The sequence below is a fragment of the Sceloporus undulatus genome, chromosome 4 (assembly GCF_019175285.1).
Source record: "Sceloporus undulatus isolate JIND9_A2432 ecotype Alabama chromosome 4, SceUnd_v1.1, whole genome shotgun sequence".
NCBI classification, from domain to species: domain Eukaryota; kingdom Metazoa; phylum Chordata; class Lepidosauria; order Squamata; family Phrynosomatidae; genus Sceloporus; species Sceloporus undulatus.
Genome location: NC_056525.1, coordinates 85,566,199 through 85,592,798, shown reverse-complemented (window position 1 = coordinate 85,592,798; position 26,600 = coordinate 85,566,199). Strand labels below are relative to the sequence as shown.

Sequence of the window (26,600 nt, the reverse complement as noted above, 5' to 3'; positions counted from 1 at the left end):
TGTAACCACATTATATAAATCATTTGCTCATTGTGCAAATTGTGTTGCATATAATGAAAGGTTTGCCAGCATGGTCACACACTACTCATTTTCCTCCTTTCAAAGTTGCTGTAAACTTTGGGTTTCCTTGGATTTGCTGCATGTAATGTAGGGATGCACAACTTACAGCCCAAGATGTTTTGTGCACCCCATTACCAGTTTTATCATTTTGTATCTACAGAGCTCATGTGATTTTAGTACCCACATGTGATGTAGACATTTAACAGGTATAGATTTCCTAAGAATAAGGATTGCACAAAGTTTGGGATCCTACATGAAACACTTGAAGGTACACACCTGTCTCTATGTTTTGCCTCACATCACCATGTTTATTTGTCTGCCACTTTTCCATAGGAGATCTATGCTTACAGTAGTTTATCAGTAAAGATTGAATACGATAAAAAAAGCAACATTCTCAGAAAATTCAGCAAAACCATGATGTGGAAAAATTGATCATTGGAACAACATTATCCCAGGGTTGTGTGAGTTGAGAAGTTGTATTGTCCAGAACTTAATTAAGTACTTCTGCTTTATGTTCCTTCTTCTCTTGAAATCAAGAACATGTGGGCTACACATCAGGGCTCAAGATATTCCAGCACTGGAGAAGCCAGATGTTGTGATGGCAGGTTGGGCAACATGCTCAAATCCTGTCCCAAATCACCTGCAAGTATTTTCACCAAACCTTAAAAGTTTTCTGTTCTTGAAAATATCCCTGCCCCCAAAGAATCTACTTTAGAAGATCCTGGTTTTTGCTATGTAGTGATAGGGGTCTAGTGTAGCACTATGTCGTACAAACATTTTAATAATAATAATAATAATAATAATCCATTAATGTGTTTTAAGAACAAAGTAACCCTAATTCACACACAAGCAGGGTTTCATGTCACATCCTTTTCAGTTCAGGTGTCTGTTGACCTCAGACTGACTACTACTACTACTGCATCATTTCGGTGTTTGTAATTGTATTGTTCTTTTAATATTGAGAAGCTGCTCTGAGTCCCAGTTCTGGAAAAAGAGCAGGATACAAATAAATATAACAACAACAACACCTGTATTTTCCTGAATCAACCTTTTTATGCTTATTGATGGGGGCTAACATTTCCCTTCTAGCCTCTTAGCCATTTTCCAGAAAGTGTCAAATATTATACATAGTGTCTGAATAATAAACACCTTCTTTTGTACTTTGAAATGCAATTCATAATGAGTTTGACATTTGAACCTGTTTAAAGTAGCTAAGTACTCCCCCTAGCAACATTCTTACCTATCTGCACTCTGTTTTATTCCTTTTATTTTTGTAATTTCACATGCTGCAGTTTTTCTGTGTTGTTCTCCCCATCCCCCCCCCTCCCCGTTCATTATAGTTATTACTGCACACGGCAAACACTTATGTTGATATGTCTTTTGCGTATAACATAATCTTAGCAGAGATACCCATGTGCTACTGCAAAAATAATGATGAAAAATACTGATATTTTTCTTTCAGAGCAGTAAATAATTTGATGGTTGCCTACTTCCCTTCCCTTCTCTTCAGAGCAATTTTAGTTTTAATATTTGAATTTGGGTTTGTTTCTACAAACTCCATTTTAAAAACAGGAAAACTTGCACATTTCTATTCAGAGATATTGAACTCATCACCATGCAAATTTTGATAAAATCTGTTGAAACAACAAATTGGAAATGCGAAAATGTATTCTGAACACCTCATTCAAATTATGCAGTGCATTATTTTATGAATAGTGATGTTTGCTGTGCAAACAGAATCACAGTTCATTTTGCATAAGGAGATTAAAATCTGGACCATTAGATTCATGTTTTATTCTCTGATTGGGATAGCAAACAGACAGATCACACATTCAAGGGGCGCTGGTTAAAATAATCTAATAATGGGTATGCCAAAAAAAAAAAAAGTATCGTTATCAGTATGTGTGTTGTTTCTTTACTACCTGGTCCTCTTTTGACTCCCTGGCTGCTTCTTATTTCTTAATACATTTTTTCTTCTTGTTCTCCCCTCAGTATCTTTAGTCAGTGTTTAATCTTATTGGCTGTATCCAGCCAAATGGTTCTGTTGACAATGTACCATTTCATGATGGCAATACACCAAGTTATATTTTTTCATAAAACCCAGTGAGAACAGTGAATGGCACCCTTGTAAGCAGTGGCTTAATTGCCAAAACGGAACAATATGAAACTGAGGCGGGTTATAGACCGCCGCTTTGAGGCGGTCTGCCGCCGCCGCCATTTGCTCCGTAATGGAGCCATTGCAGCCACACCGTGGCTGCGGACGTCCCAAGTGCCAGTTTACACTGGACTGGTAGAAGCCACATGGGACAGGCTGTAGTTTGGCAGGCAGCAGTGGAATCACCAAGGAGGTGCAGGAGGTGTGGACCACACTGCGTGACACCCCAGAAGAGGGCTAACTCCCTGTTGTGTGCCCCCATGGCATGTGGCAGGGAAAAAGAGGCCTAGGACACTCCTTCTTCCCTGCCCTATGTGGCTTTACTCACATGTAAAACCGCACTGGGTCGGGAATGAAAGGCCTGGGACACCCCTTCCTTCTTTCCTGGTGTGGGTTTACTTATGTGGAAAGCCATGCTGGGCAAGGACATGAGGGAGTACCCTTTTGGCCCTGACACCTTACACCAAGTGAAACCCCATTGTGGGACACTACTAACATGCAGAATGGGTTCCGCAGATGGGGTGGCTGGATGGAGCTTTCCATCCGTCACATGCCAATGCTCAGCTGGCTAGTAAAATCTTGCAGGCTACTAACTTTTGAGAACTTATTTACAAGTCAAGACTAGATTGAAGTCAACTGAGGGTGAGCACCATAAAGGGAAGGGAAGAGATATCAAGAATAAGCATTACTCAGGGGGACAAAAAGGTATTGAAAACCCAAACATCTTCACAGATGTCAAAAGGCGCATGAGTTGCTTTTCAGTACTCCTGGAAATGAGCATAAAACTAGATGGGTAGTATCTATCTCAGCCTGAAATCCAAGATAAATAAGAAGTTTGCTTAGAGCAGGAATGGGCAAAATGTGGGCCATAGGCAGCCCTTGAAACCCTTAAATGCAACCAACAGGAACCTTCAGAAGGCTCTTAAAGCCCACAAATTTCCCTGAATTTTAAAATTGGGCTGATTTTGGTGCATTTCTGATCCCAAATTGCACCAAATCTCTCAAACTTCACTTGAAAGGCAATGATTTGCTTCATTGATCCCCCACCCCCCAACCTCCCCCAAACAGACCAAAAAAGAGTGGTGATTATCAGCCAAAAAACTACATTACTTTGGCATGATGAAATGTAGTGCTGTGGCCCACAGAGTGGGCTTGGAAAGGAAAAAAGGGCCACTGCTATGTTCGCAGTCCCCCCCCCCCCCCCAGCTTAGAACTTTCATCTTTCATTCTTTTGTTTGTTTATTGTTGTGTTCCTTAGAGTCATTTCCGGCTTGTGGTGACCCAAAGGCAAACCCTTCCGAGGGTTTTCTTGACATATTTCTTCAGAGGGGGTTTGCCATTGCCATCCTCTGAAGCTGAGAGACTGTGACTGGCCGAAGGTCATCCAATTGATTTACATGGCTGAGCTGGGATTCGAACCCTGGTCTCTAGAATCATAGTATAATGCTCACACCACTACAACACACTGGCTCTCTTTTCTTGCATCACCAAAAGTGACTTCTCATTTATGTTTTCTTCTTGCAGCACTGCAAAAGGGTGAATGAAATGAGATGCCTGGATTCTTGTGTCTGAAGAGTTAAATTGTTCTTTTGGAGATTTGTTCTAAATGAGACTGGCCAAGATACTGGACCTGTGTGAAGAAGACTAAGGATACAATAGGATGTCAACTGAGACAGAACTTCAAGTGGCTGTTAAAACCAGCACAAAGAAAGATTCGAAGAAGAAAGGTAGGAAATCCATATATTTCAGTGTTTGGTAGAAATTATATTCTGTTCATACTCAAACTGTTTACTGTTTCAGGAAATCAACTACTGATCCAGTTATGTACAAGTCACATGCACCATTTTGTTTGTTGCTTGTGTTATATTATCTTAGCTGAGTATGGGCAACATGTCCACACTCATGTCAGTATTAATAGGACTCTGGATAATTCCCTCACTTCCATAAAATAAAATATATTTTACCTAAAGAAAAGAGAACTACATTCCTATGAAACAAGGCACATTTATAAATTGCAAGTTACTTTTTAGAGGCAGTGAGGAAGTTTAGACCTTGCTGAAATTTCCCATCTCTGTCTTAGCCAATGTTATTTGCAAAGAATAAAATATAGCATTGTTGTTGTTTACTGCTGTCAAGTCAACTTATGCTGACCCAATGAATGAGAGACTTTCCAAATCAACGTATCATCAACAAACTTACTCAGATCTTGTAGACTCAGGGCCGTGACTTCCTTGATTGAGTCTATTTATAATGTAGTCTGCCTCTTTCCTGCTGCCTTCTAATTTACTTCTTGTCTTCCCTAGTAAGTTATGTCTTTTCATGAAATGACCAAAGTACAACAGTCTCAGCTTAGTTATCTTGGCTTCTGGAGAGAGTTCAGGTGCAATTTGCTCTAGGATCCATTTTTTAAAAGTTTGCAGTATCTATAGAACTGTAGTCCAACACCACATTTCAAATGAGGCGATTCTCTTCCTATCAGATTTCTCTACTGTTCACCATTCACGACCATACATAGAAATGGGAAATACAGTGTCATGGATAATCCAAACTTTAGTTTGCAGTGATATATATTTAAACTTCAGGATCTTGTCCTTTCATAGCTGCTCTTCTAAGTCCTAGTCTTCTGATTTCTTAACTGAAGTCTCCATGCTGATTAAAGACTGAGACAAGGGTCCAAAACACACTGCAGAAATAATCCAGTTTGAGACCACTTTAACTGCCCTGGCTCAGTGTTAGGTAATCCTGGGAATTGTAGTTTATTGTGGCACCAGAGCTCTCTGACAGAGAAGGCTAAATGTCTCACAAAACTACAGTTCTCCAAATTCTCTGAGCCAGGGCAGTCTCAAATTGGATTATTCTGCTTTGGACCACCCTTTAGAAAATCCTCATCTATTTTAATGTCTTCATTGTCTACTTTCAAGTTATGTAACTCATCTGTGGTCATTATTTTTATTTTCTTAATGTTCAATTGTAAACCTACCCCTGTACTTCCTCTTTTCATTCTATTATTCCAAGTGTTTGCATTTTTCTACTAGTAGTATGGTGTCATCTACATAGTTTAAATATCTTAAATATAACATAAGGAAGATCTTTTAAATTCCTGTGTAAATAGACAAGTACAGATTACATTTAGACATTTATAGAAACAGTCTTGGGATGTTCCACCAAGTTCTCCCAAACATACCTTTTTTTCCAATTATTCTTCACAGTTATTGTTTCCTCTCTGTTTCCTTATTTCTTCTCTTTACTTTGCTGAGTGATCACAATCAATGAGGAGTAGCTATGGTAACACTGTAGCACAAAATACACTTAACAGATTTGACTATGTGCTGATGTCAGGAAGCCAGTTCAAAATGAGATCATGATCCCTGCCCTTATTGTGAATAGTCACAATGAACATGCTTTATAAAGAAATTGCTGAAAAAGGTGAATACAGGGTGTGTGTGTTTTTCACAGCTGATATCAGCTTCAGTGGAAACTTTACTTGCAGCTCAATCTTGCACCTGATATTACACACACACACACACACACACACACACACACACACACGCTCTCTTACAATGCAAGGTCTAAATATTGCTTAAAGTGCTAGCTTAATATTTTTAACACAAACTTTCTTCCTTTAACTCTTTTGTTTTCAGATTGTCTTGTGTTAGTTAGCCTTGGTCTATCAAGAGATGGCATCATTTCCTTCTTGAAAGCTATAAGGGTATAGCCATTCCTTGCCTGCTTGGTTGCTTAGAGCAAAGTTGTCCCATGTATTGTTTGTGTGGACTCTATAAATAGAAGAGAAGCTCAGTTTAAGTCATGTAGTTACAGTGTGCCTGCATCATACACGGACGAGACATACGTGGCTTTCAGCATACACTGAAAGCCATGCCAGAAGAAACCTTTATTGTGAGTGGTCTACATGGAAACCATTGGAAATGTGAAATTTTATAGTGGCTATAAGGAAAATATTTGAAACATTGTTGATGAGCATACATTCCAAAATTGGAGAAGTGTGGACACTGAAGGATACCTTTATGCATTTGGTCATCAGATTTATTGATTTCCCATATCAATACTAACTGACCACTGTAAAGATATGAAAGATCTGTATCACTTATGCATCCCTTTGAAAATTTAGGGCAAAGGTCATGATTTGCATCTGTTTGTATTCTGTTGTTCCATCTCATTTCCACAATTGTGTAAACATACTTTATACCTGAGCACTTATTATCACTCTGTGCTGCATATAAAGATGTGGTTTTATATCTATGAAATCCCAGGCAAAACAGACAAACAAAAGGTGTTTGGTGATAAAGGTGTTACCACATTTCTTCCTTCCTTCCCTCCTTCCTTCCTTCCTTCCTTCCTTCCTTTCTTTCTTTCTTTCTTTCTTTCAAAGCATGTGTTAGTTGGCTCTTATTAAAATGTAATGCAAATAAATTTCTCTTCATGCTCAAGAATTATAGTTATTGTTCGCAATTTATGTGCAATAGGTGCTTCCCCACACCAATCATGCAAATGTCTCATAAATAGTTATTTCAGTCCTGTGAGACTATTTAACTAAATAAACCAGTGTGCCCCAGGTTATATTTAACACCTCTTCATCTGCTTCTGAAGTACTTGTACACTTAAAGAATGTTGGTTGACATTCCTCATTTATATAAATCTGTTTTCAGCTTTACCATTAAATATATCTACATTTACTTTTAACTGCTCTCGAGTCCATGTCAACTCATGGCGACCCTATGGATGAGACATCTCCAAGACCCTCTGTCCTCCACTGCTCTGCTTAATTCCTTTAAACCCATACCTGTGACCTCCTTAACAGAGTCCATCCATCTGGCATGTGGCCTTCCTTTCTTTCTACCTTCCTTCCACCTTTCATTATTATCATTTCCAATGAGTCTTTCCTTCTCATGATGTACGACAGCCATCTTGGTCATCTTGGCTTCCAGGGAGGTTTCTGGATTGATCTGCTCTAGGACCTATTTGTCCTTTTGGCTATCTATGGGATCCTTAGAACTCTTTTCCACCACCACATCTCAAATGAATGGATTTTCTTCCTGTCTTCTTTCTTAACTGTCCAGCTCTCATATCCACAAATGGTAATAGGGAATACAGTGGCATGTATGATTCTAACTTTTGTGCTATGTGTGCCAATGGTGCTCTTGGGAATTTTAAGAGTCACTTCATTTTCTAGTCTGGTTATAGTCCTCTACATTCGTCATGGTCATTGGCATATATCTTTGCATTTTAGAATCTTTTTTTAGTTCTTAATCTTCTTCTGATTTCCTGACTGCAATCCCCATTTCTATCAAAGTTTGATCGCAGGTATGGGGATTCTTTTACTATTTCTATTTCTTCATTGTCTAAGTTGAACTTGTGAAGATCCTAGGTGGTCATTATTTTTGTTTTCTTTATGTTCAACATTAAGTCTGCCTTTGCACTTTTTTCTTTGATCTTCCTTAGTAGGTATTCCAGGTCTGTGAGGTTTTCTGCTAGTACTATGGTGTCATCTGCATATCTTAGATTGTTGATATTCCTTCCTGCTATTTGCACTCCCCCTTCTTCTGTCCAAGCCTGCTTTTTTAAAAATATGTTCTGCATACAAGTTGAAGAGATAGGGTGAAAGAATACAGCCTTTGCCAACTAGGAACCATTCTGCTTCTCTCTAAATTCTATTCTGTCATTAGTCTCTTTTCCTGAGTACAGATTTCTCATTAGGACTCTCAGATGTGTTCAAAAGATCTTTTGCAGTGGTCATGGGTGGTCAGAGTTCATCTGCTGTTCCCCTATCTGTTGGAGTTCCCCAGGGTTCTGTTTTGAGTCCCCTACTCTTCTCTCTCTACACATTGTCCCTAGGAAAACTTATTAGTTCTTTTGGTTTTTCTTATCATCTGTACACCCATGACACTCAGCTGTATCTTTCCACCCCTGACCTTTCTGCAGGGCTTGAACAGCAAGTTTCATCATGTCTCACAGCTGTTTCTCTGTGGATGCATCATTGGCGTTTGAAGCTCAATATGTCCACGACGGAGCTTCTTGACTTTCCACCTAAGTCCTCCCTTCAATACTCCTTTTCTGTTTCTGTCAACAACACCTCTATTCAACCGGTCCAGGAATCCCGCAGCCTCGGTTTCACTTTTGATTCCTCTCTGTCTTTTATCCCCCAGATCCAGGCCACAGACAAAGCCTGCAGATTCTTTCTTTTACAACATTGCCAAAATCCATCTCTTTCTCTCGGCCTCTACTGCCAAGACTCAGGCCCATGCTCTGGTGGTCTCCCAACTAGATTACTGTAACCTCCTTCTAGCAGGGCTTCCTCTTTCTCATCTTTGCCCTTTAATTTCTGTCCTGCATTCAGTGGCACACATCACTACATCTGCTCGCTGCTTTGACCATGTTTCTCCTTTATTATCATCCCTTCACTGGCTCACCTTTCCTTTCCGTATTCAGTATAAGCTTCTGTTGTTATATTTTAAAGCCCTGCATGGGCTGGCCCCTCTTTATTTATCTGAACTTCTTTCTCCTTACATTCCCACTCATACCCTCCGTCCTAGTAGTCAAGATCTGCTGTCCTAGCCTAGGATCTCCACTACCCCATCCCAGATTCGTCCCTTGTCACTTGCTGCCCCTCATTCCTGGAACCTTCTTCCCCCACGAACATGGGTCACCACTTCATTGATGACTTTTAAATCTGAGCTGAAATCTCAGGAAGCATTCCCAGGCACTGTGTGAATATTTTTATGATATTTATTAGATAGTGGAGGTTGATGTTTTAATTGTTGCCTGTTTTTTAAATAATTCTATTCTATTTTATATTACTACTTACTGTTTATATGTATTTTGTAGATTGTACGCCCTTGGCAGGTTTTATATTTTTATCGACTTGATTATCTGTATGTACAGTGCTGTGTACATTTACAGTGCTATAGAAATAAACTATAATAATAATAATAATGTGTTGGCACTCCCATGTCTTTGCCTAGGAGGGGCGCCGCCACAATAAACACAACACCAAAGTTGGAGGAATGGCCACAACTTTATTAACTCAACATTAAAACAGTGTAGGGTTGGCCCAAAGCATGAGGTCATGATCTGTAAAATTGAACAACACCCCGGTTGATCGATGACCGCAATTTTGGGTTGACCTATGGGCTAGGGAATGCAATCTCGCAGCTATGTGAAGTTCTGATTGCCTCTTATCCCTTAAGCCCCTAGTCACAGGGTAACATAATAACGTAATGGTCCCCGCAATGGCCATAATGTATGCCCTCAATATACCCGGGTCCAAAGGACTCCCTCTCCAGTGTTCCATAGCCCTGGAAACCACTCTCAGCAGATCGTGGCCTATGCTGGCACCCCTCAGTTGTGACAAAAAACACACCAACCCGAGACAGGGAGGGTGGGGAGCCGAGCAAAAATGGCCCTGAACGCCAGGCAACAAGGCCTTATATAGGCCACTGCAAAGAGGGAGGGGCCGGGAGCACACTCCTCCCCTCCAGGGCAACCAACCAATCAGCTCTCTGGAGGACCGGAAACCAGGACCATTGAGAGGTCCTCTGAGCCGCGTAGAGCGGCCAAAACAGGAAGTTCCTCCCCAGCCAGCCAATCAGATGATTTTTTGGCCCCAGCAAAGCATGCTGGGCTTACTGACACCCCCCAGCAAAGCATGCTGGGACGTACCAGGCCCGACAGGGCCTCTATGGTCGGTGCGAATTCCCGGCGGCAACGCAGCTCATCGGGGGAGTCCGCCGGCTGTTCTTTATGATCTATACAATCAAAGGCTTTGCAATAGTCTATAAAGCACATGCTGATTTTGTTTTGGAATTCCCTGGTGCACTCCATTAGCCATTATATGTTTGCAGTGTGGTCCCTAGTGCCGCTTCCTTTCCTGAATCCTCCTTGAACCTCGGAAATTTATCTTTCTGGGTATGGTTGGAGTCTATGTTGCAGAATTTTGAACATTATTTTGCTTGCATGGGAGGTCAATGCTATGGTTTTATAGTTGCTGCAGTCTCTTGTGTCTCCCTTTTTGTGGATGGGGAGGTATATTGAGCACTCCCAATCTGTTGGCCATCATTTTGTTTTCCATATTTGTTGACATATTTTGGTTAGCATTAGAGTTGACTCTGTCAATGTGGATTGCAGCAGTTCAGTTGGAATATCATCTGTTCCTGGTGATTTGTTTTTCGCTATTTCTTTCCACCTCACTTTTTAGAATTTGAGGTTCATCTTCATATGGCTCTTCATTTCATGTGTCCTTCATTTTGTCATATCTTTTGTATAATTCTTCTGTGTACTGCATCCAAAATCTTTTTTTTTTCCCCTCCTGGTCTTGAATTATGTTATTTTTATTGTCATAGAGTGTCCCAGTTCTTGGCCTGAATTTTCCTTTGATTTCCTGGATCATATGAAATAGATCTCTTGTTCTTCTACATACCGTCATTGAAATGTAGATGTGATGTAGATGAGAAAGGAACAGAGGTAAGGGAGTGAGAGAGACATACTTTCAGGAAAGGATGAAAGAGAGCCCTACTGGATCAAAACAGATGACTATCTAGACCAGTATCTGTCAACACAGTGGTCAGTCAATTGCCTATGGGAAGCCCACCAACAGGACATTAGTGCAGCTGCACACTCAATCCCACATTCCTTTACAGTTCAGGGCTCTACATATCAGAAGAGGCAGCAAAACTCTTCACTTTACTGAACATGAACATCTGACACTGAATTTCATGTCTTATTTCCAGTATCCACACATTGAGATCCTATGTGACTTGAGGGCTGTGTGGACAGGCAAAGAAGCTGTATGAACTTAGAGGTAGGGAGAGTACAACCTCAGTCACATTTTCTGAACATTGATCCAATTCACACAGTTAAACCAAGAAAATGCTTTGGGATTTTCAGCATCTTTTAGGAGTTAATGTGCACAGAAGAAGTGTCTATAATTGAATAGTTTTCAGAATAAAAAAAATGTGAATTGCCCTTTGGTTTCATATTTTCTTGAACAACTGTCTATACAGTATTATCAGAAAAATAGACAAAATTTGGTGGAACTAGCCCCCGCTATTTGACAAGAGCAAGCAAGGTGCCTCCTCCCTTTAGCACTTGTTCTTGTGACTACTATAATACCATTCCCATCTTCCTAGAGCAGGAAAATAACCAGTTTGATTATGATAGGTGCATATAGTTCTTAGGGCAAACTCTTGTGTCACTTCTAACAGAAGTGAAAAAGGTATATCTGCAGTATGATTAGCATACACACATACACAACACACATACACACACTAACTGCTGTTAAACAATGTTATCTTGCATATATGTGTGTGTGTGTGTGTAAATATATATGCGCAAGATAAATTTCTCTCTGTCTCCCCCCCCCCCCCCCCCCCCCCCACGATAACATGGCTTAATAGCAATTATTGTGCGGTATTTGACTATTCTCAAATTATAGGGATCTCTGATTTCCTGTAGAGTTGCAGCTTAATAAAATCTATCCCTAGTGTAAAGGAATTGTTGGCAACGTATTATTATAGGTAAAGGATACCATTAATTTTGTGTGATGCATGCACTTGTTTTTGTAAAGATTTATAAGCTGAAGCTATTTTATATATTGTGTGCACATTTTAAATTAGGAACTTGGAGCACAGTTCAGTAGCTAAACTCATATAGAGTTCTGTATATGTCGCAGGTTTCTTATTTTTGTCAGTAAGTAGGGTATCATTTTTCATTAACAATAGTAAAGTGTATATACACTAAGGAAATTTTCATTTATGTGAAATAACAGAAAACATCTGCTTGTTTGTTACTCTAGATTTCTCAGTTTTATTATAAAGATCAGAATTCTGAAAACTGCTAAAAAATGAGAAAGTGGGGCACAACATGTAGATAGGTGTTAGGACGATTAATTGCTATCCTTTGCAACAGATATAGGATTCTTCATAAACGTTGCTGTGTTTCCATAACTTACAATACACTCCAACCTCTTCTGTCTGCATAATTTAAAAGAAGTAAACCTATCTTAATGATTAGGTGTTTGTAGCAATATTAAAATGAACATTGTTTCCTAAAAGTATATAAATAAGAAATGGATGGGACAACTCAGATAAATTTTCTGTTAATCCACAATCAGTAAGCCTCTGTATATACATTTCTTCACACCTCAAAATGATTCCATTTTAATAATATGAATTCTAAGTGTGCTGTTTATTATTTCATTTTCTATTTTTGGATATAAAGTACTGAACTGGACTCTAATTCTAGAGTGATGTAAAAAAAGTCTGGCTAAATAAATGGGTGGTAAGATATTTCTAAATTTCATGCTCACATGAATATGGAAATCCTAGGATCCTATACTGGTTCTACTATGTAAGTGTTAGTTAAATAAGATTATGTGTCATATTACAAGAGTATACCTGAATTTTTTGACAATGAAATAATGCAGTCAGGTTTCTTAGTTTTCTCAGTATGGTGTGCTGGTTTGAGCATTGGACTAGGACCCTGAAGACCAGGGTTTGCATCCCAGCTCAGCCATGTAAACCCACTGGTGATCCTGGGCAAGTCGTACTCTCTGAGCCCCAGAGGATGGCAATGGCAAAACCTCTCTGAAGAAACATGCCAAACAAATCCCATGATAGAGTCAATTTAGGGTCAGAAATAATTTGAAGGCACTCAGCAACAACAGTGTGAATGATAAAAAATAAAAAAGATACCAGGGCCTGTTTTCTTCAGAAATGAAAAGTCTGCCACTGTCATATTTGCTCAATTTCATTTTACAAAATGATGGCACAGGAAATGACAGCCACTACTGCTACAAATGCAAATCTCAAAACTGCTGCTTCCCTACATTGTTAGTTTCTGTCCTGTTTTTGCCCCTTGGGAAGCAAGCCAGACTCCCAGCATGAAGTTTCAGGGTCGCACAGAGAAACAGAGGTAGTCCAGTGAGGTCCAAGTCATTCATGTTTCAGTATCCAGTCCAGGCAGGGAGTCCAACGAGTAGTCCAGAAGAGTAGTCAGGTGTCCAGGCAGCGTTCAAGCAATCAGTCACAGAACAGAGCCCCAGTGCAGCTTTGTCCCAAGGAAGGTTATGTGTCAGTTATGCTTGTCTAGGAGAGGTGATGGGTTATTTATAGCCAGGTGCTCCCTAATTGCAATGTGCTTCCTGTGTGAGCATCTGCATCTTTCTCTGTCCCAGCATCTCTCCATGTGGTAAGTACCTGCCTCTTCCTCTGAGGATTGTGGCTGCTGGAAACTCTACTCCTGTGGTTGCTGGATGGCTCTACCTCTGTGGCTTCTGCAGGCTCTGCTCCTTTGTCTGCCGGAGCCTTGTCTCTTATGGCTGCAGACCTGGCATGTCCTCTGTGCTCTCAAGCTCTTGACCAGAGCCTTCATTCTCAGGTTCAAAGTCCATCCCAGGGTTCTGGAAGCAGGGGATGACACCTTCTACACAACTATTTCCCTCTTTCCATTTTTGTACCCTTAGTTCTTACTATCATCCCACTGTGTTACACACAAAGGGCTGAAGATTCAGTCTCCATATGTGACAGAAGGTTACATCCAAAATTAATCACGTCCTTAACCCAGAATATAGGTCCCAGTGTCTAGCTATATTTAGCTAGACAAAATGAATTTCAGCAGAATGAGGGCTTGTGGGTTGTGTCCCTTTAAAACAAACAAACCCTAGGCTATATATAATTCCAAATCAGTATTTACTACTTGCATGCTGTGCAGTAAAAGAGAAAAGAAAGTTGATCCCTCCCCACTTAGTTTTCACTGGATTGTGTGTCACAATGTATATATCAACAAATGAGTTCTAGGCTAGTGCAGTGTGAAATGATGGACATTTTGGGAAAATGTGTATTTTTCAGGTTCATTAACTGCCATCAATAGGATCTAGCAAGCACGGCACCTTAAGTTATGTTAGTAGTCACCTAGTTTGTTACCCAGTGGAAATTTTTATTCCCAAGAAATAAGGTCTTTGATTTAGAGATATGGAGGTCACAGCTCAGCAGCAAATTACATAGATGGAATAAGGAACATATTCAGTCATGATAAAAATGATCATGAGCTGGAGTGCAGCACTTTATGTGTATATTTTCTTCATGATTGGGAAATGTAACCCACTTATTGATTGGAATTGTAACACATCCCATTTCAGCAGCTCATTTTTATCTTTCCAAAGAAATGGAGAGTATATTACAGTTGCCCTCTTTGCCTAATGCTGTTTAGGTTTTGCCTTGTTCACTGATCCCTGCTGTGATAAAAAAAAAATGTAGTGCTCAGTCCTTGATAAGTAATGCTATAGAAAAAAACACACAATCCAAAATAGCTTCAATTGGCAATTGAGAGAAAGGGTTTTAAAAAGTCAGTAGCTGGCATGGTTGGCCAAATCCAGTTTGAAACCTTGGATGTGTGTAGTGGTGAGTAACCCCCCACACACACACACACTCTTCACACTCCTATTAGTTGATTTGGAAGAAAAACCTCTATTGGAATAAAACAATTTACCTTTTTGTACAAATGGGCTTGGGGAGCCTGAGACAGATAGAGGCTCCCAAATGTTATTGTTGTTATTATGTGCTTTAATCTCATTTATGGTAACCCTGTCATAGGGCTTTCTTTTCAATATTTATACAGATGAAGTTTGCCATTGCCTTCCTCGGAGAGAGTATGACTTATCCAAAGTCACCCAGTATGTTTCATGGTTGAATGGGAATTTAAACCCTCATCTCCTAGTATCCTATTCTAACACTGGAACCACTACACCACTTTGGCTTTTCGCACACCCACTACTTTTCCCTTCATGCAGTCTTTATTGGTTGAATGCTATCCCCAGTTTGCTTCTGAGTAGCAAAGACAAAAACCTTTAGAAGTAGCTAGATGACATTTGGAACAAGAGGCCCCTCTCCTGTTTTTCTGTACTCAAGAGTTTTCAAGCTGGATGTGTTAGGCTTAATGTAAAATGTATAGTTCATGTGCAATGGAATGTTTTTGGATCTCAATAAAAATTCCAATATACCCTCCAGTGGAAGAAATTTCCATTCCCATGAAAGTCTCCAGCCTACTGACACCTGGAACATCTCACTTCTGCTTCACCGCATCACTTTAAAAAAAAAATGACATGGAGGCATTGTGGTCCAGTATATTACACTCACTGCAGTGAAAAGTATGGCAGTAGTAAAAAAAACGATAGGTTTGTTGAGACAAACGTATCTGAGCTGCTTCTTTGTAGAGAGATAGAAAAATACAGATGAAATTTGGGACATTGGTTAATAACTGTGTGATGATTTTTACCCTTATTGGCATATGTGACCATTGTGTTAAATAGCAAAGTTGTCCAACCTAATTTGTAACTACAGTCGGTCCTTCGTATACACGGATTTTTTATACACGGATTTAAGCATACACGGTTTGAAAATGTTCCAAAAAAGTATAAATTTACCTTGATGTTCCATTTTTTATTAGGGACACCATTGTGCTATGTCATTATACTTAATGGAACTTGAGCATACACGGATTTTGTTATACACGGGGGATCTTGGAACCAAACCCCAGCATATAAGAAGGATCCACTGTATATGAAGGAGTACTGCCAATTTCAGGCTCAGACAAATATGCAGGGACCAAAAGTGTACATCTGCTGTGCAACAGCACTGCATGTGGAAGTCCACTTATGCAGCTTTGAACTGAAAGCAGACACTGCATATCAGACATAAATGTCCAGCCACTTCTTTTTGGGGACTGACTAGGGGACTAAGCAGCTTGGAGCCGCCCTATTTAGGATGGATTGGGGCTGCAGCAAACAGATGTGCAGTCCCAATCCAGCCAGCTTCTGCCCCACATAGGAGCGGGAAAAAGCCACCCCTTTGCCTCTGGAGCCAGCTTTTTGCTAGCTCCAGGTCATGTGGCATCTAAACGCCATGCCCCAAGTTGCCCAGAAACTGTCAGCTGTATACAGTGGGCCCTTGTTATCCGCTGGAGTTTGGTTCCAGGATCCCATGTGGATAACAAAATCCATGGATGCCCAAGTCCCATTAAATATAACGGCAGAGCAAAATGGTGTCCCTTATATAAAATGGAAAATCCAGACTTGCTATTTGGAATTTATACTTTTTTGAATATTTTCAAGGCGTGGATGCTTGAATACATGGATAAAAAAAATCTGCAGATAAGGAGGGCTGACTGTAATTGCTGGTGCGACTTCTGGATAATGTGGTGGGTGTAAACACCATGCCCCCAAGCTGGTTTGAAGCCGACTGAAGCTGCCGGTCTGTTTTGGCCCTGACATATGTGCAAGATATTGCCAGCCATTGTTTAAAACTTTCTAGGAGACAGTGTTATCTAATGCACATGTTATAGGTCTAGTTTTGGGTGGGTTCTGCAATGGAATATGACTCTTAGAGGCTACAGTGCTGCTTTCAAATGCATGAGGGTTAATCTGGTATGAATATAAGGGATTCTAATAAATCTAACAGCTAATGTTTTTGTTAGTACTGCCATGGTAGAAAGCAATGGTAAACCACTCTTGAAGCCTTTTGTCTTGAAAACCCTATGATGAGACAATTCTAACAAATACTTAGCTGTTTTTGTGTTTTGCATGGGGCTTCAGGATCAAAAGGGTCAGTGATGTGTAAGACAAAGGGCATATGACATGCGAGTAAAGGCCGCTCTCTGGGGAATGTTTGTAGTTAAATCTTTATTGAGGGCTTTCACCTTCTGGAACACTCATTGTCCCTATAGCATAGTGCTGGCTGCTTTACCCCGTGGAAGCACTGCAAGGGCTCATGCTGTTAAATGAATACTGAATGTATGTGAGTAAAGTTTTTAGAATGCCATCAGCTCATTTTCCTGTGCTATAATCTGTTGCCTTGATTTCCCCCTTCAAATTTGAACTCTTAAGTTCACTTAGAGAAGAATGGAGGCATAGATCTTCTTTAGGGCTAGGCATTATCAGCAGACATTATCATTGCCTTGCTTCCGTAGAATGTTTGCTATAGCCAATGAAAATGAAGTGGTTTTTCTTTCTGAATTAAATGAATTCAGCAACATAATTTTGGAGAGCTCCTTTTTTCAAGAATATGTATTTTTGCCTAATCTGGAAGTTTCTGATTAATACGATAGCTTTTTTTAAAAAATGCACTAGTATAAACTGACATTGGATGTTTCCACATTATAGTGTTTATTTATAATCTGATTGTAATTGAAAGATGGGTGGGGAAAGTGGAGATGCATAGCAATGTACTGTCTTCTGTAAATTTACAGTGACTGTGATTCACCGACTTTGTATTTTGACTTTGTTACTGTCATATTAGTTTCATATTTGGAGGTAATGCCCACTTACATTCATTGTCCTTTTTTGTCCACTTGTTATTAATTACAACCAGCATTAGAATTCCCACTCTTGTTTCATTTTCCATTACATCCAAAATGGTAAATTGCTTCCATACCAGACCTTTTATCTGTATTTGCCATCTTTTGTTGATCAATTCATAATGGAGAGTCTATGTGGCTACAAATCATTGTGTTTTATGTATGGCCCTCTGTGGATTTTCATTAAAAAAGACTTGAAATCATTTGTAAAATTTCAAATATGTTTGCAGCACCAGCATGTTTGGTGTGTACAGGGATAGAAGTGCTAAAGTTCCTAAGATGTCTTATGCCTTTAATTAAATGTTAATTTCTTTTACCATTGGGGAACAGTAAATTATTCCTTATTTTAGTTCCTTCTCTCTCTCTGTGTGTGTGTGTGTGTGTGTGTGTGTGTGAAAATGTTACTTTTCAGGCAATCAGTTTGGGGAGGTGGAGTGGATAAACTATTAATGGTTGTATGTATGCATAGTATATTTGCCATGCATAGCATTTGAACAATGAAGGTGATGACAGTATACATTCCTTAGTAATTGACAATGGGTGCTATTGTATATTGTTACAACTGTGGCATTATCAGAAAAGGATAGACCTTATAATAGAAAATGAAATATGCAGATAGAATGACGTGAGGAATGCTTATTTCAGTTCGAATGCTACGATTTTATTTTTGGCTGTTAATCAGGCTCTTTTCATTTTGCCCACTGACCTTAGCAGTATTCCTCTCTTGATCTTGGACTGTCACATGCAGTGATAGTATAACCACATGATGTTAACAAGGGAGAAGTCCTTTGGCATCCACTAGAACTGACTACAATTTCAATGTGATGCTTGTTTCTTCTTAGCTGTTACATTACTTTAGCTGTCTTGTAAATTAATCCTTACCCACCTTGATCGGCCTCACTGGAATTGTAAAAGCCATCCTAAAGATATTTGACATCGCTGATTAAAAGCCAAAAGATCTGTAATTCCATGTCTATTCATATTCCACCTTTTCCTAAAATAATTATTAGCAGTAGCAAAGAAGAGAGCACAAAAGGGATTTCGAGGTGTTCTCCCAGGGATTTAATTAGTTTCTCTTTTGGTCATTTCTCCACAAATTGGACATCCTTGCACAAGGGTGTGACAAATTATTAATGAATCTTACTCATCAGTTGGCTGCTTGTCTCCTCACCGCTTTCAGTCTGTTGAGAGTGAATAAAGCATTGGTTGTTAGTAGCCTTGGGAAAGGGAATTGTAAGGTTTTATTAGCTGTATTTGCTAAAAATGTGTAACCTCCAGTGGGCTTATAATACAAAGAAGGTCCATTTGTGTAAATATTAATGGATTATGATAAAATATTAAAGATTTACTCCAGCCTCTTGAAATTTAAAAATTGATTTCCCAATTTCTTTTAAGACTGAATATAAAGATGCAGACTGATAATATATAATAACAGACTAGCTGTCTTTCTTTCTTTCTAGTCCACCACTCACTTTTCATCCTACATTTGCCATGCATTCTAAATTTGAAAAGGAATTTTTGTTTTCCATTCTCTTGAACAATATGGCCCCAAGCATCAGTGAACTACCTTGCAGGAATCTCTTCACACACCAATTATTGACTTAATTCTAGAAAGTCTCTCAGTAAAACTGACAGGCAAGCATAATGGAGTGTTGAACCCCCTTTAAAAATAAAACAGAAAAGGTGACATGTTATCATCTTTGCATAAACAAGTAGCTAAATTTCATAGAACAAAAAGGAAATGCCTTGTGCAGTTGGATGAATGGCAATACTGCATTTTCATAAAAGTGTGCCAAACACATTTTTCAATGCTCTTCAAAGGGCACACAGAAAAAGCATGTGGTTTAGACAGTTTTAATGGGGCACTTTAAACTGGATGCATGATATAGCTAGTATCAATAATTGTTTAATTGTAAAAGGAAAGGAACATGTGCATGTACATGAACATGAACACACACACACACACACACACACTAGAAGCCAGACAAAATCATCAGAATCACATGCAGTAATTCTTTATGGACTGTACTATTTCAGACTGGCTGGCAAGATGCATTTTTGAATGCATGTCCTCTACAAAATTTCTCCCTGCATTTAGAAAAAACAGAATGCTTGAGAAAGTTGTTGTGGAAGCCCTTTCCTTGACATGCTACCTTTCAATGTGAGAGCAATCCAATATATGAACCTGCACATGCAAAGTTTTATTAGCACAATCCAGTAACACGTGATTCTACTGACTGAATAGATTTTTAATCTGTTTGTAACATACATCTAGCTGGGGAAAACAACAAAGGTGTTCACCCTTCCAACTTCCATTTTCTATATATTCTTCTTCTCTGGTCCATTGTAAGGTCAACCAATGGATTTTTATTTATTATATATGTATTTTGCTCTCCTTTATTTCATTTTGTTATTATATCAGTTTCTGTATGTCAGAAAAGCCTCAGCCTGCAATCAATACTAGAGCCTGAAATATTGTTCCTGTTTATCTCCATGGAGACAGAAGTAAATTCACTGTTGTTGCAATGCGTTAGGACTGCGTTTATCAATATGTAGGTCATGCACGTAACCCGCAAGGAGATCACTGAAGCTATATATTTAAAAGGTTAATGTGCTGACTGTCTCCATATCCATAAGAACTCCAGTAAACCCTCTTAGCCCTATGTCAATACACTCTCAAAGCAGTAATAGCTTGACTCAAAATGTGAATTTCATTGTGGCATCAAAATAAAGCCAAAAGATGAGCCTTATGTCCTCAAGTGCCTCTGCATCACATTAATCTGTAATAAAAGCTGTTGTCTTCATGTGACAGAAGGGAACCCTGAGATATAAGGCTTTAAATGTCTGAGCAAAAAGGCAAAGATACAACACTTCACCACAACCTTATACTTCCTCAAGGGGGTGGGGGATATCTTAGCCTCCAAGCATAAGAAAGAAGGCAAACATTCTTTTATACATTGTGTATAGTAAGGGATGGATTCCCCACATCTTCCCATGGGTCACTAGATCTTTTTCTTTTTCTTTTTTGGCACTGGCAGATCACAAATCAAATACATTTGTGACAGTTTTCAGAACAATGGTTACTTGCATATGTGTAGAAAAGCTTCAGCTAGTTGAACATTTTGTGGCATGATGTATCACAATGGGAACCATCTTTGGTTGATGCTAACATATGCACTTGCCAATATGAAGAGAAGACAAGGAATGAGAAAAAAGTAGGAAGCAGAGAAAAACTTTCCATTCATCTAAAACAAATTAAGCAGTTCAGTAGCTTGAGCTATATTACCATTTGGGATGGGCCAAGTTTTTGTAGTTTTATCACTATTGTGCATGTATATACAGTACTGTGTAAGTTTGAACACACAAGATAGAGCATAAAACCTGCCACACAGACCTGTTTTATCTCAGCTGGCTGGCTGGGCTATTTACTCACATGTCCTCACAGAACCACTGGATGGGCAGGCAGGCTGGTGACCCAGGAAGACCACTTTACCCATCAAATATTGTCTTTTTCCATTCAACCATGCCTGTGAAGACAAACAACTTTTTATTCAGTGAAACAAGAGTTCACATAGGCTATTAGCTAGTGATCAATTCATTAGCAACCTGCCAGATGAGCAGTTCAATCTCAAACTGTGATGGCGGATCTCTTCCTACATTCCTAGTGCAACAGATAGAGAGATGCAAAGGGATCTTGTTTCTCTGAAGATTCCAGCCACAGATGCTGGTGAAACATCAGGAATAAACTCTGCTAGAACATGTCCACATAGCCCAAAAACCCCACAAAAAACTATGGATCTTGTAGCGCCTTTGAGACTAACCAAAAGAAAGAAGCTGGTAGTGTGAGCTTTTGTAAACTTCAGTCTACTTCCTCAGATGCATGAGATGAGATAGAGGAGAAAGAGGAGGAGGAAGAGGAGTACCATCATCATCATTTGTTTCACACAAGATTGTATGCCAATATCATTATTTCTTTATTTATCTGTTTATTATTGCTATTCTTCATTAAAAAAAAAAAAGTGAGACCACCCACAAATGATGCATTGTCATTTAATTTACACAGGAGAAATGCAGAGTACAATGAGAGAAAACAGCAGGAATTATAGGTGGAAACAAAGTATGATTTCCTCTAGAGACACAAATAAAATATATTGTTTTAACTAGACAACACTCTAGTTTAACTCTATTAGTTTCAGTTTAATCACCATAATAAATGTATTAAGTTCATCTGTACTAGGATGTCTTTGTTACCACCAAATGACTATTTGTTAATGAACATAGTTAAGGTAAGTATCAGTGTTTGTAGTCTTTTACATTTCTATTCTCTCTTACTACACAGATTACACTTTCCCACCCTAGCATGTGTATGTATATCTGCCAACAGAGGCAACAGCTCACACATTTTACAAAATTGGCTATAGCACATGAACCAGGCTGGCCCTAGCATCAAGCAAAATGATTTGGCTGTCTCTGGTAGGATATCAGAATGGGAGAAAGGTAATTCTCTTCCCACAGAGAGGGACCTGTTCCTGCAGCCCCTTCCCAGTACACCACACTTCACCAGGCTGCTGTGTCTCACTGCCATCTTCCATCTCTCAGGTCTCCACCCAAGACAAGTAAATGTTGGATCAATAGTTCCAAAAGGTTTTTACCATTTCTTTATTATTTTAAAAAACATTCCAGGAATCTAAGATCACCATCAGGCACCTCTCTGCTTCTGTAGGAAGTAGTTATCTGTCTAGTTACCTGAGTCTGCTCTTTCCCTTCCTCTTGGCAGCACTCAGTTCATCTGCTCAGCATGCCAAAGGTGAACTAAGCCTTGTGTTTTTCTGGAAACCTTGTAATGAATAATAATATTTTAAATCAAGATGAATACAATTGCAGCAAATACAAATGTCCATGACACTTTAAATACTGATAATTTAATTATGGCACTAACCTGTTCTCACCTGGGCACTTTGCTGTGATACATTTCCCCCCATTCATTTGAATGGATTATATTTCTATGAATTATTTGCAGGTAGATCTATAAAAATGAACACAAGGTTTTTGCAAGCAGACTAAACTTCCTCTCAAAATTTCAACATTTGCCCAGGAAACTGAGAGGCTCACTTTTACCACTTAAATACTGTAACTATGCAAGCTGTAACTGTGATACTGTACTCATTGGCTTAGTGCTGAAAGGCAGAAGCAGGTTTGTTCCTTGCCTAACAATAGGACTGCATGATTTGCTTCAAAAAAACATACTTTTTAAAAAGAACACAACCTTAGAATTCAAGCCAACAAGGCATCCAAATGGGCACCATGTAGCCTAAAATGCAAATAAAAATTAATCCAACTGTGTATTATGACTGGCAGCAGACACTGCACCAGACAACAGCAGCCATTGCCTTCACGATATGGGGTTGTGGTTTTGGGAAAAAAACCTTAGTTCTTTTTTATATTCCCTTACTGCTCAGCATGAGAAAAAATCCAAGTTAATTCAGGAGGGGCTTTGGAAGCGCTTCCATTTTCTTGACATTTGTTTCCTAAACCCAGTCTGCTAATGAAATTATTTCAGGGAGAATGCTTAACACTTCCCATGACTGCCAATTTTCTCCAGCAAATCCCCTTCACAAACTGTTTTCCCCATGAAAGTTGGAGGGAGACCAGGAACAACTGAAGTAACTCCTTTTAGCAACTCTGGTACTAGGCATCCCATCTTTTCTTCTAAATGTCTATTTCTACTCTGTGCTGAGAACTATACTTAATAGTGAATAACAGCCTTCAAGTTCTGTTCAAAATAAGAAGTCTGCAGATGTCTATCTCCTGGACCGGCACAACTTTTAGACATTGCTTGCACACCACTAGGGTTTTTATCCTTCTGTACAAATGTTACATTTACCGGTAACTCATGTGTAGGTGCATCAACAACTAGCAAGCATTTGACAAAAATCACTTACTAACAAAAGGTAGGAAGGAGAGTCTGAATGGCTCCTTCCAATACAACTCAGCAGGGAAATGTTTTCATAGCTTGTGCTACCATTCAAAACATCTCTAATTAATGCTGTCAGTAACTGTTTCACACAAGAGGTTTATTTTAGCACAGCATCTGAACTCAATCAATTAATTTTGCTGCACATGGATTTATGAATTATTGAAATAGCCATATAACTAGTTAATGTGGAAGATATATTAAATAAGCCCACTCCCCTATTTAAAAAAAAAAAACACTCCTCCAATTTGTCATTAGAAAAAAAATCATTTATTTTGCCACATGTCAGCAGGAATCAGTCTTCTAAGTAAATGTGAAATACTAAATCTAAATAAAATGAGATTGTAAAAATACCAACTATACTTTTGCACCATGGTCTTGTTACTACATTGTACCCAATTTTGAATCTCTCTATCAATCCATAGACAGGCAGGCAGGCAGGCAGACACATACTACTAGATTTCCTCTAATACATGCCTAGTGGACCTTTAGATGTTGAAGGCTACAACTCTCCCAACTTGCTACCATTCTCCATGTTGACGTCCAATGCTTCCCAACTTCTGTCTAGCATTTAATCACTGATCTGATTATGTGCAAATAGAGCATCATATAATACGTTCACACATTCTTCCTTACTTTTCCACCAAACCAGAAAGGTACACTTGGCAAACCACATATATTATTTAAAAACAACAACAACAGCAGCAATGGCAAGTTAGATCAAACTTCCCCAATGCAGATCCTTTTAGCTGTATTGATCTACAACTCCTCTATTCCTGACCATTTGGTATGCTGGCTGGATCTGAAGGGAGACACAGGCCAAAATTTTAGAAGCCGGCAAAGGTTATATCAGAGTTTTCTTTTGAGATATTCAATTCAAGGCTGTCATTTTTGTTTCCTAGGCAATATTTGTATTGCTTCTATTGCTTCAACAGTTTAGCAGCAAGTCAAGAAATAATTTTTTTGCGCTATCACAAGTTCATGTCAAATAAAGTTTGCATTATGCAAGCTGGTGTCCCCTGATCCTCTTTCAGCTGAGGAAAGTTTAAAAATTTCCTAAGCTGTGAGAAGGCTCTGCCACTCAAAATGAGAAGATGACTCAGCCGTCATCCAGCCATGAAGCACATAAGACCATGCTGTGGCTGGACCATCTCATTTTGAGCATCACAGTCTGCTCCTGTCTTAGGAAACCAGCTGTGTGACACTTTTGTGAACTTTACACAGCTGGAGGAGGAAAAGGCAATATTAGAGGAAAAAAGGGAGGAGAGACCCCATGAGTATCCATGCCAATCCTTTTTATTTTAAAGCTGAGAAAGTTGTATGTGTATATACAGTATGTCTGTATCTATCTATTTATGCCTTTCTAATTTCTCTTCACTCTAGGTCTAGGTCACAAAGTGCTGCAGTATAAAAATTGTAGATATCACATACAACCACCCATCCAAAAAGAAACCAGCTATGCTGCTGCTATCTTGCAGAAGTTGGCTGAGAAACTACCAGGTATATAAAGCAGGGATGGTAATTATGTGGTCCTCCTGATATTTTTGGACTGTCCCAGACCCGCTAGACTACAGAGCCAATGGTGAGGAATACTGAGAGATAGTCCTGTTCTATATACTGTACATACTAAGAGGGAGCAGAGCTATACCTAAATATGTACCTGTAGATTGCATCAGTATAGCTCAACATGCATTGTAGAACAGAACATATCAAACAGGAAACTGATTCCCAAATCAATGTGCTTGCACACATGTTGTCCTGCAAGATAGTTCACTGATGCTTAGGGCCATATTTTATTTCTCTGAGGTATCATTGTACATGAGTACATGTGTATTGATAAATGTGCAGACAAAAAGGAATGATGATATGAGTGTAGTCATAGCAGAATTCAATTTTAGGCTGAGATTCAATTGCCATGTTCATGCAATCTCATGAAGATATGTGCTTTCATTTAGTCACAGTGTGGATAAAAATCTTGATGTCTTTGTGATCACATTAACGTTCTTTTTAGCAGTTTTTGTCTTTCAGTTCATATATGTCCAGTTCATATATATCTTTCAGTTCATATATGTCTATAAAGAAAATAGAGATACAGATTAAAAACCATAGCAAAGCACATATGCAGGTAAAGTCCAAGGAAACATAGCTAAAGATTGAAATATTTTCTTCTTTTTTTCTGTAACATAGTTGATTCTGTCTTATAAACTAGAGAATTGATGGTATGAAATGGTATTTGAAGTTGTACATTTTATGATGCTCAACCAACTGAAGATATGTAACATCTTAATGATTTATATGATGTATGGACTGAATTTAATAAATGCAAAAAAAAAATACTGCTGCTGCTGTTAGTACTATTACTACTACTACTACTACTAATACAGGGATGGTGGTTTTCTAAATGCACCAGTGCTGTTCCATAAGTAAATTCAGGTGATTTAGAATTCCCAAATCAAGTATAAAATTTCAATGGCAAGAATATTCATTCCTTACTGACCCAGTGTTTAGAGATCTTGTAGCACCTTTGAGACTAAAGGGCTCAACAAACAGCTCTGCACCGCCTGTCTTTGCTAGAGTTGGTGCTGCAACAGCTGCACGCTGCAACACCGATGTGCTGCCAAAAAAGCTGCTTAGAGTGGCTTCTTTTTTGCAGCACTGCAAACAGGAAAGGGTGCTGCTATGATGCCATTTCCTGCCAATAATGTCTGGACGCTGTGTGGCACTTGTGTCATCATGACGGCCCCCATGTAGACAGGAGGCTGTCATGATGTCGCTGCTGTTCCATATTACGGTTTGGGAACGTGCTCCCGAACCCTAATTTTGGCCTGAGGATGGCACTTTCTGCCCATCTGTACTGGGCCTAACTGAAAGAAATAAGCTGGCAGCATGAACTTTCATAGACTTCTGTTTAACTTTTTTAAATTTTAAGTGCTGTTTAGGAGCCCTTAATATATCTTAAGTATTTGTGTGCAGATCCTGGGTGAGGAACTGGGAAATGAAACAACCCTCACTAAATGAATGAAGGGTTCATGGAAATTATGAGTTAGC

General features: G+C 39.1%; 1 protein-coding gene across 10 annotated transcripts in view; it reads left to right on the top strand.

Annotated features, from left to right (window-relative positions):
• The window catches only part of DAB1 (DAB adaptor protein 1), a 416,141-nt gene that overhangs the window by 213,369 nt on the left and 176,172 nt on the right, over window positions 1-26,600 (top strand). For all 10 annotated transcript variants that reach the window (XM_042464067.1, XM_042464076.1, XM_042464077.1 and 7 more), the window contains exon 2: window positions 3,740-3,942. In XM_042464067.1, the coding sequence (XP_042320001.1) occupies window positions 3,876-3,942 (67 nt within the window). In that variant the 5' untranslated portion in view covers window positions 3,740-3,875. The remainder of the gene's footprint in view (window positions 1-3,739; window positions 3,943-26,600) is intronic.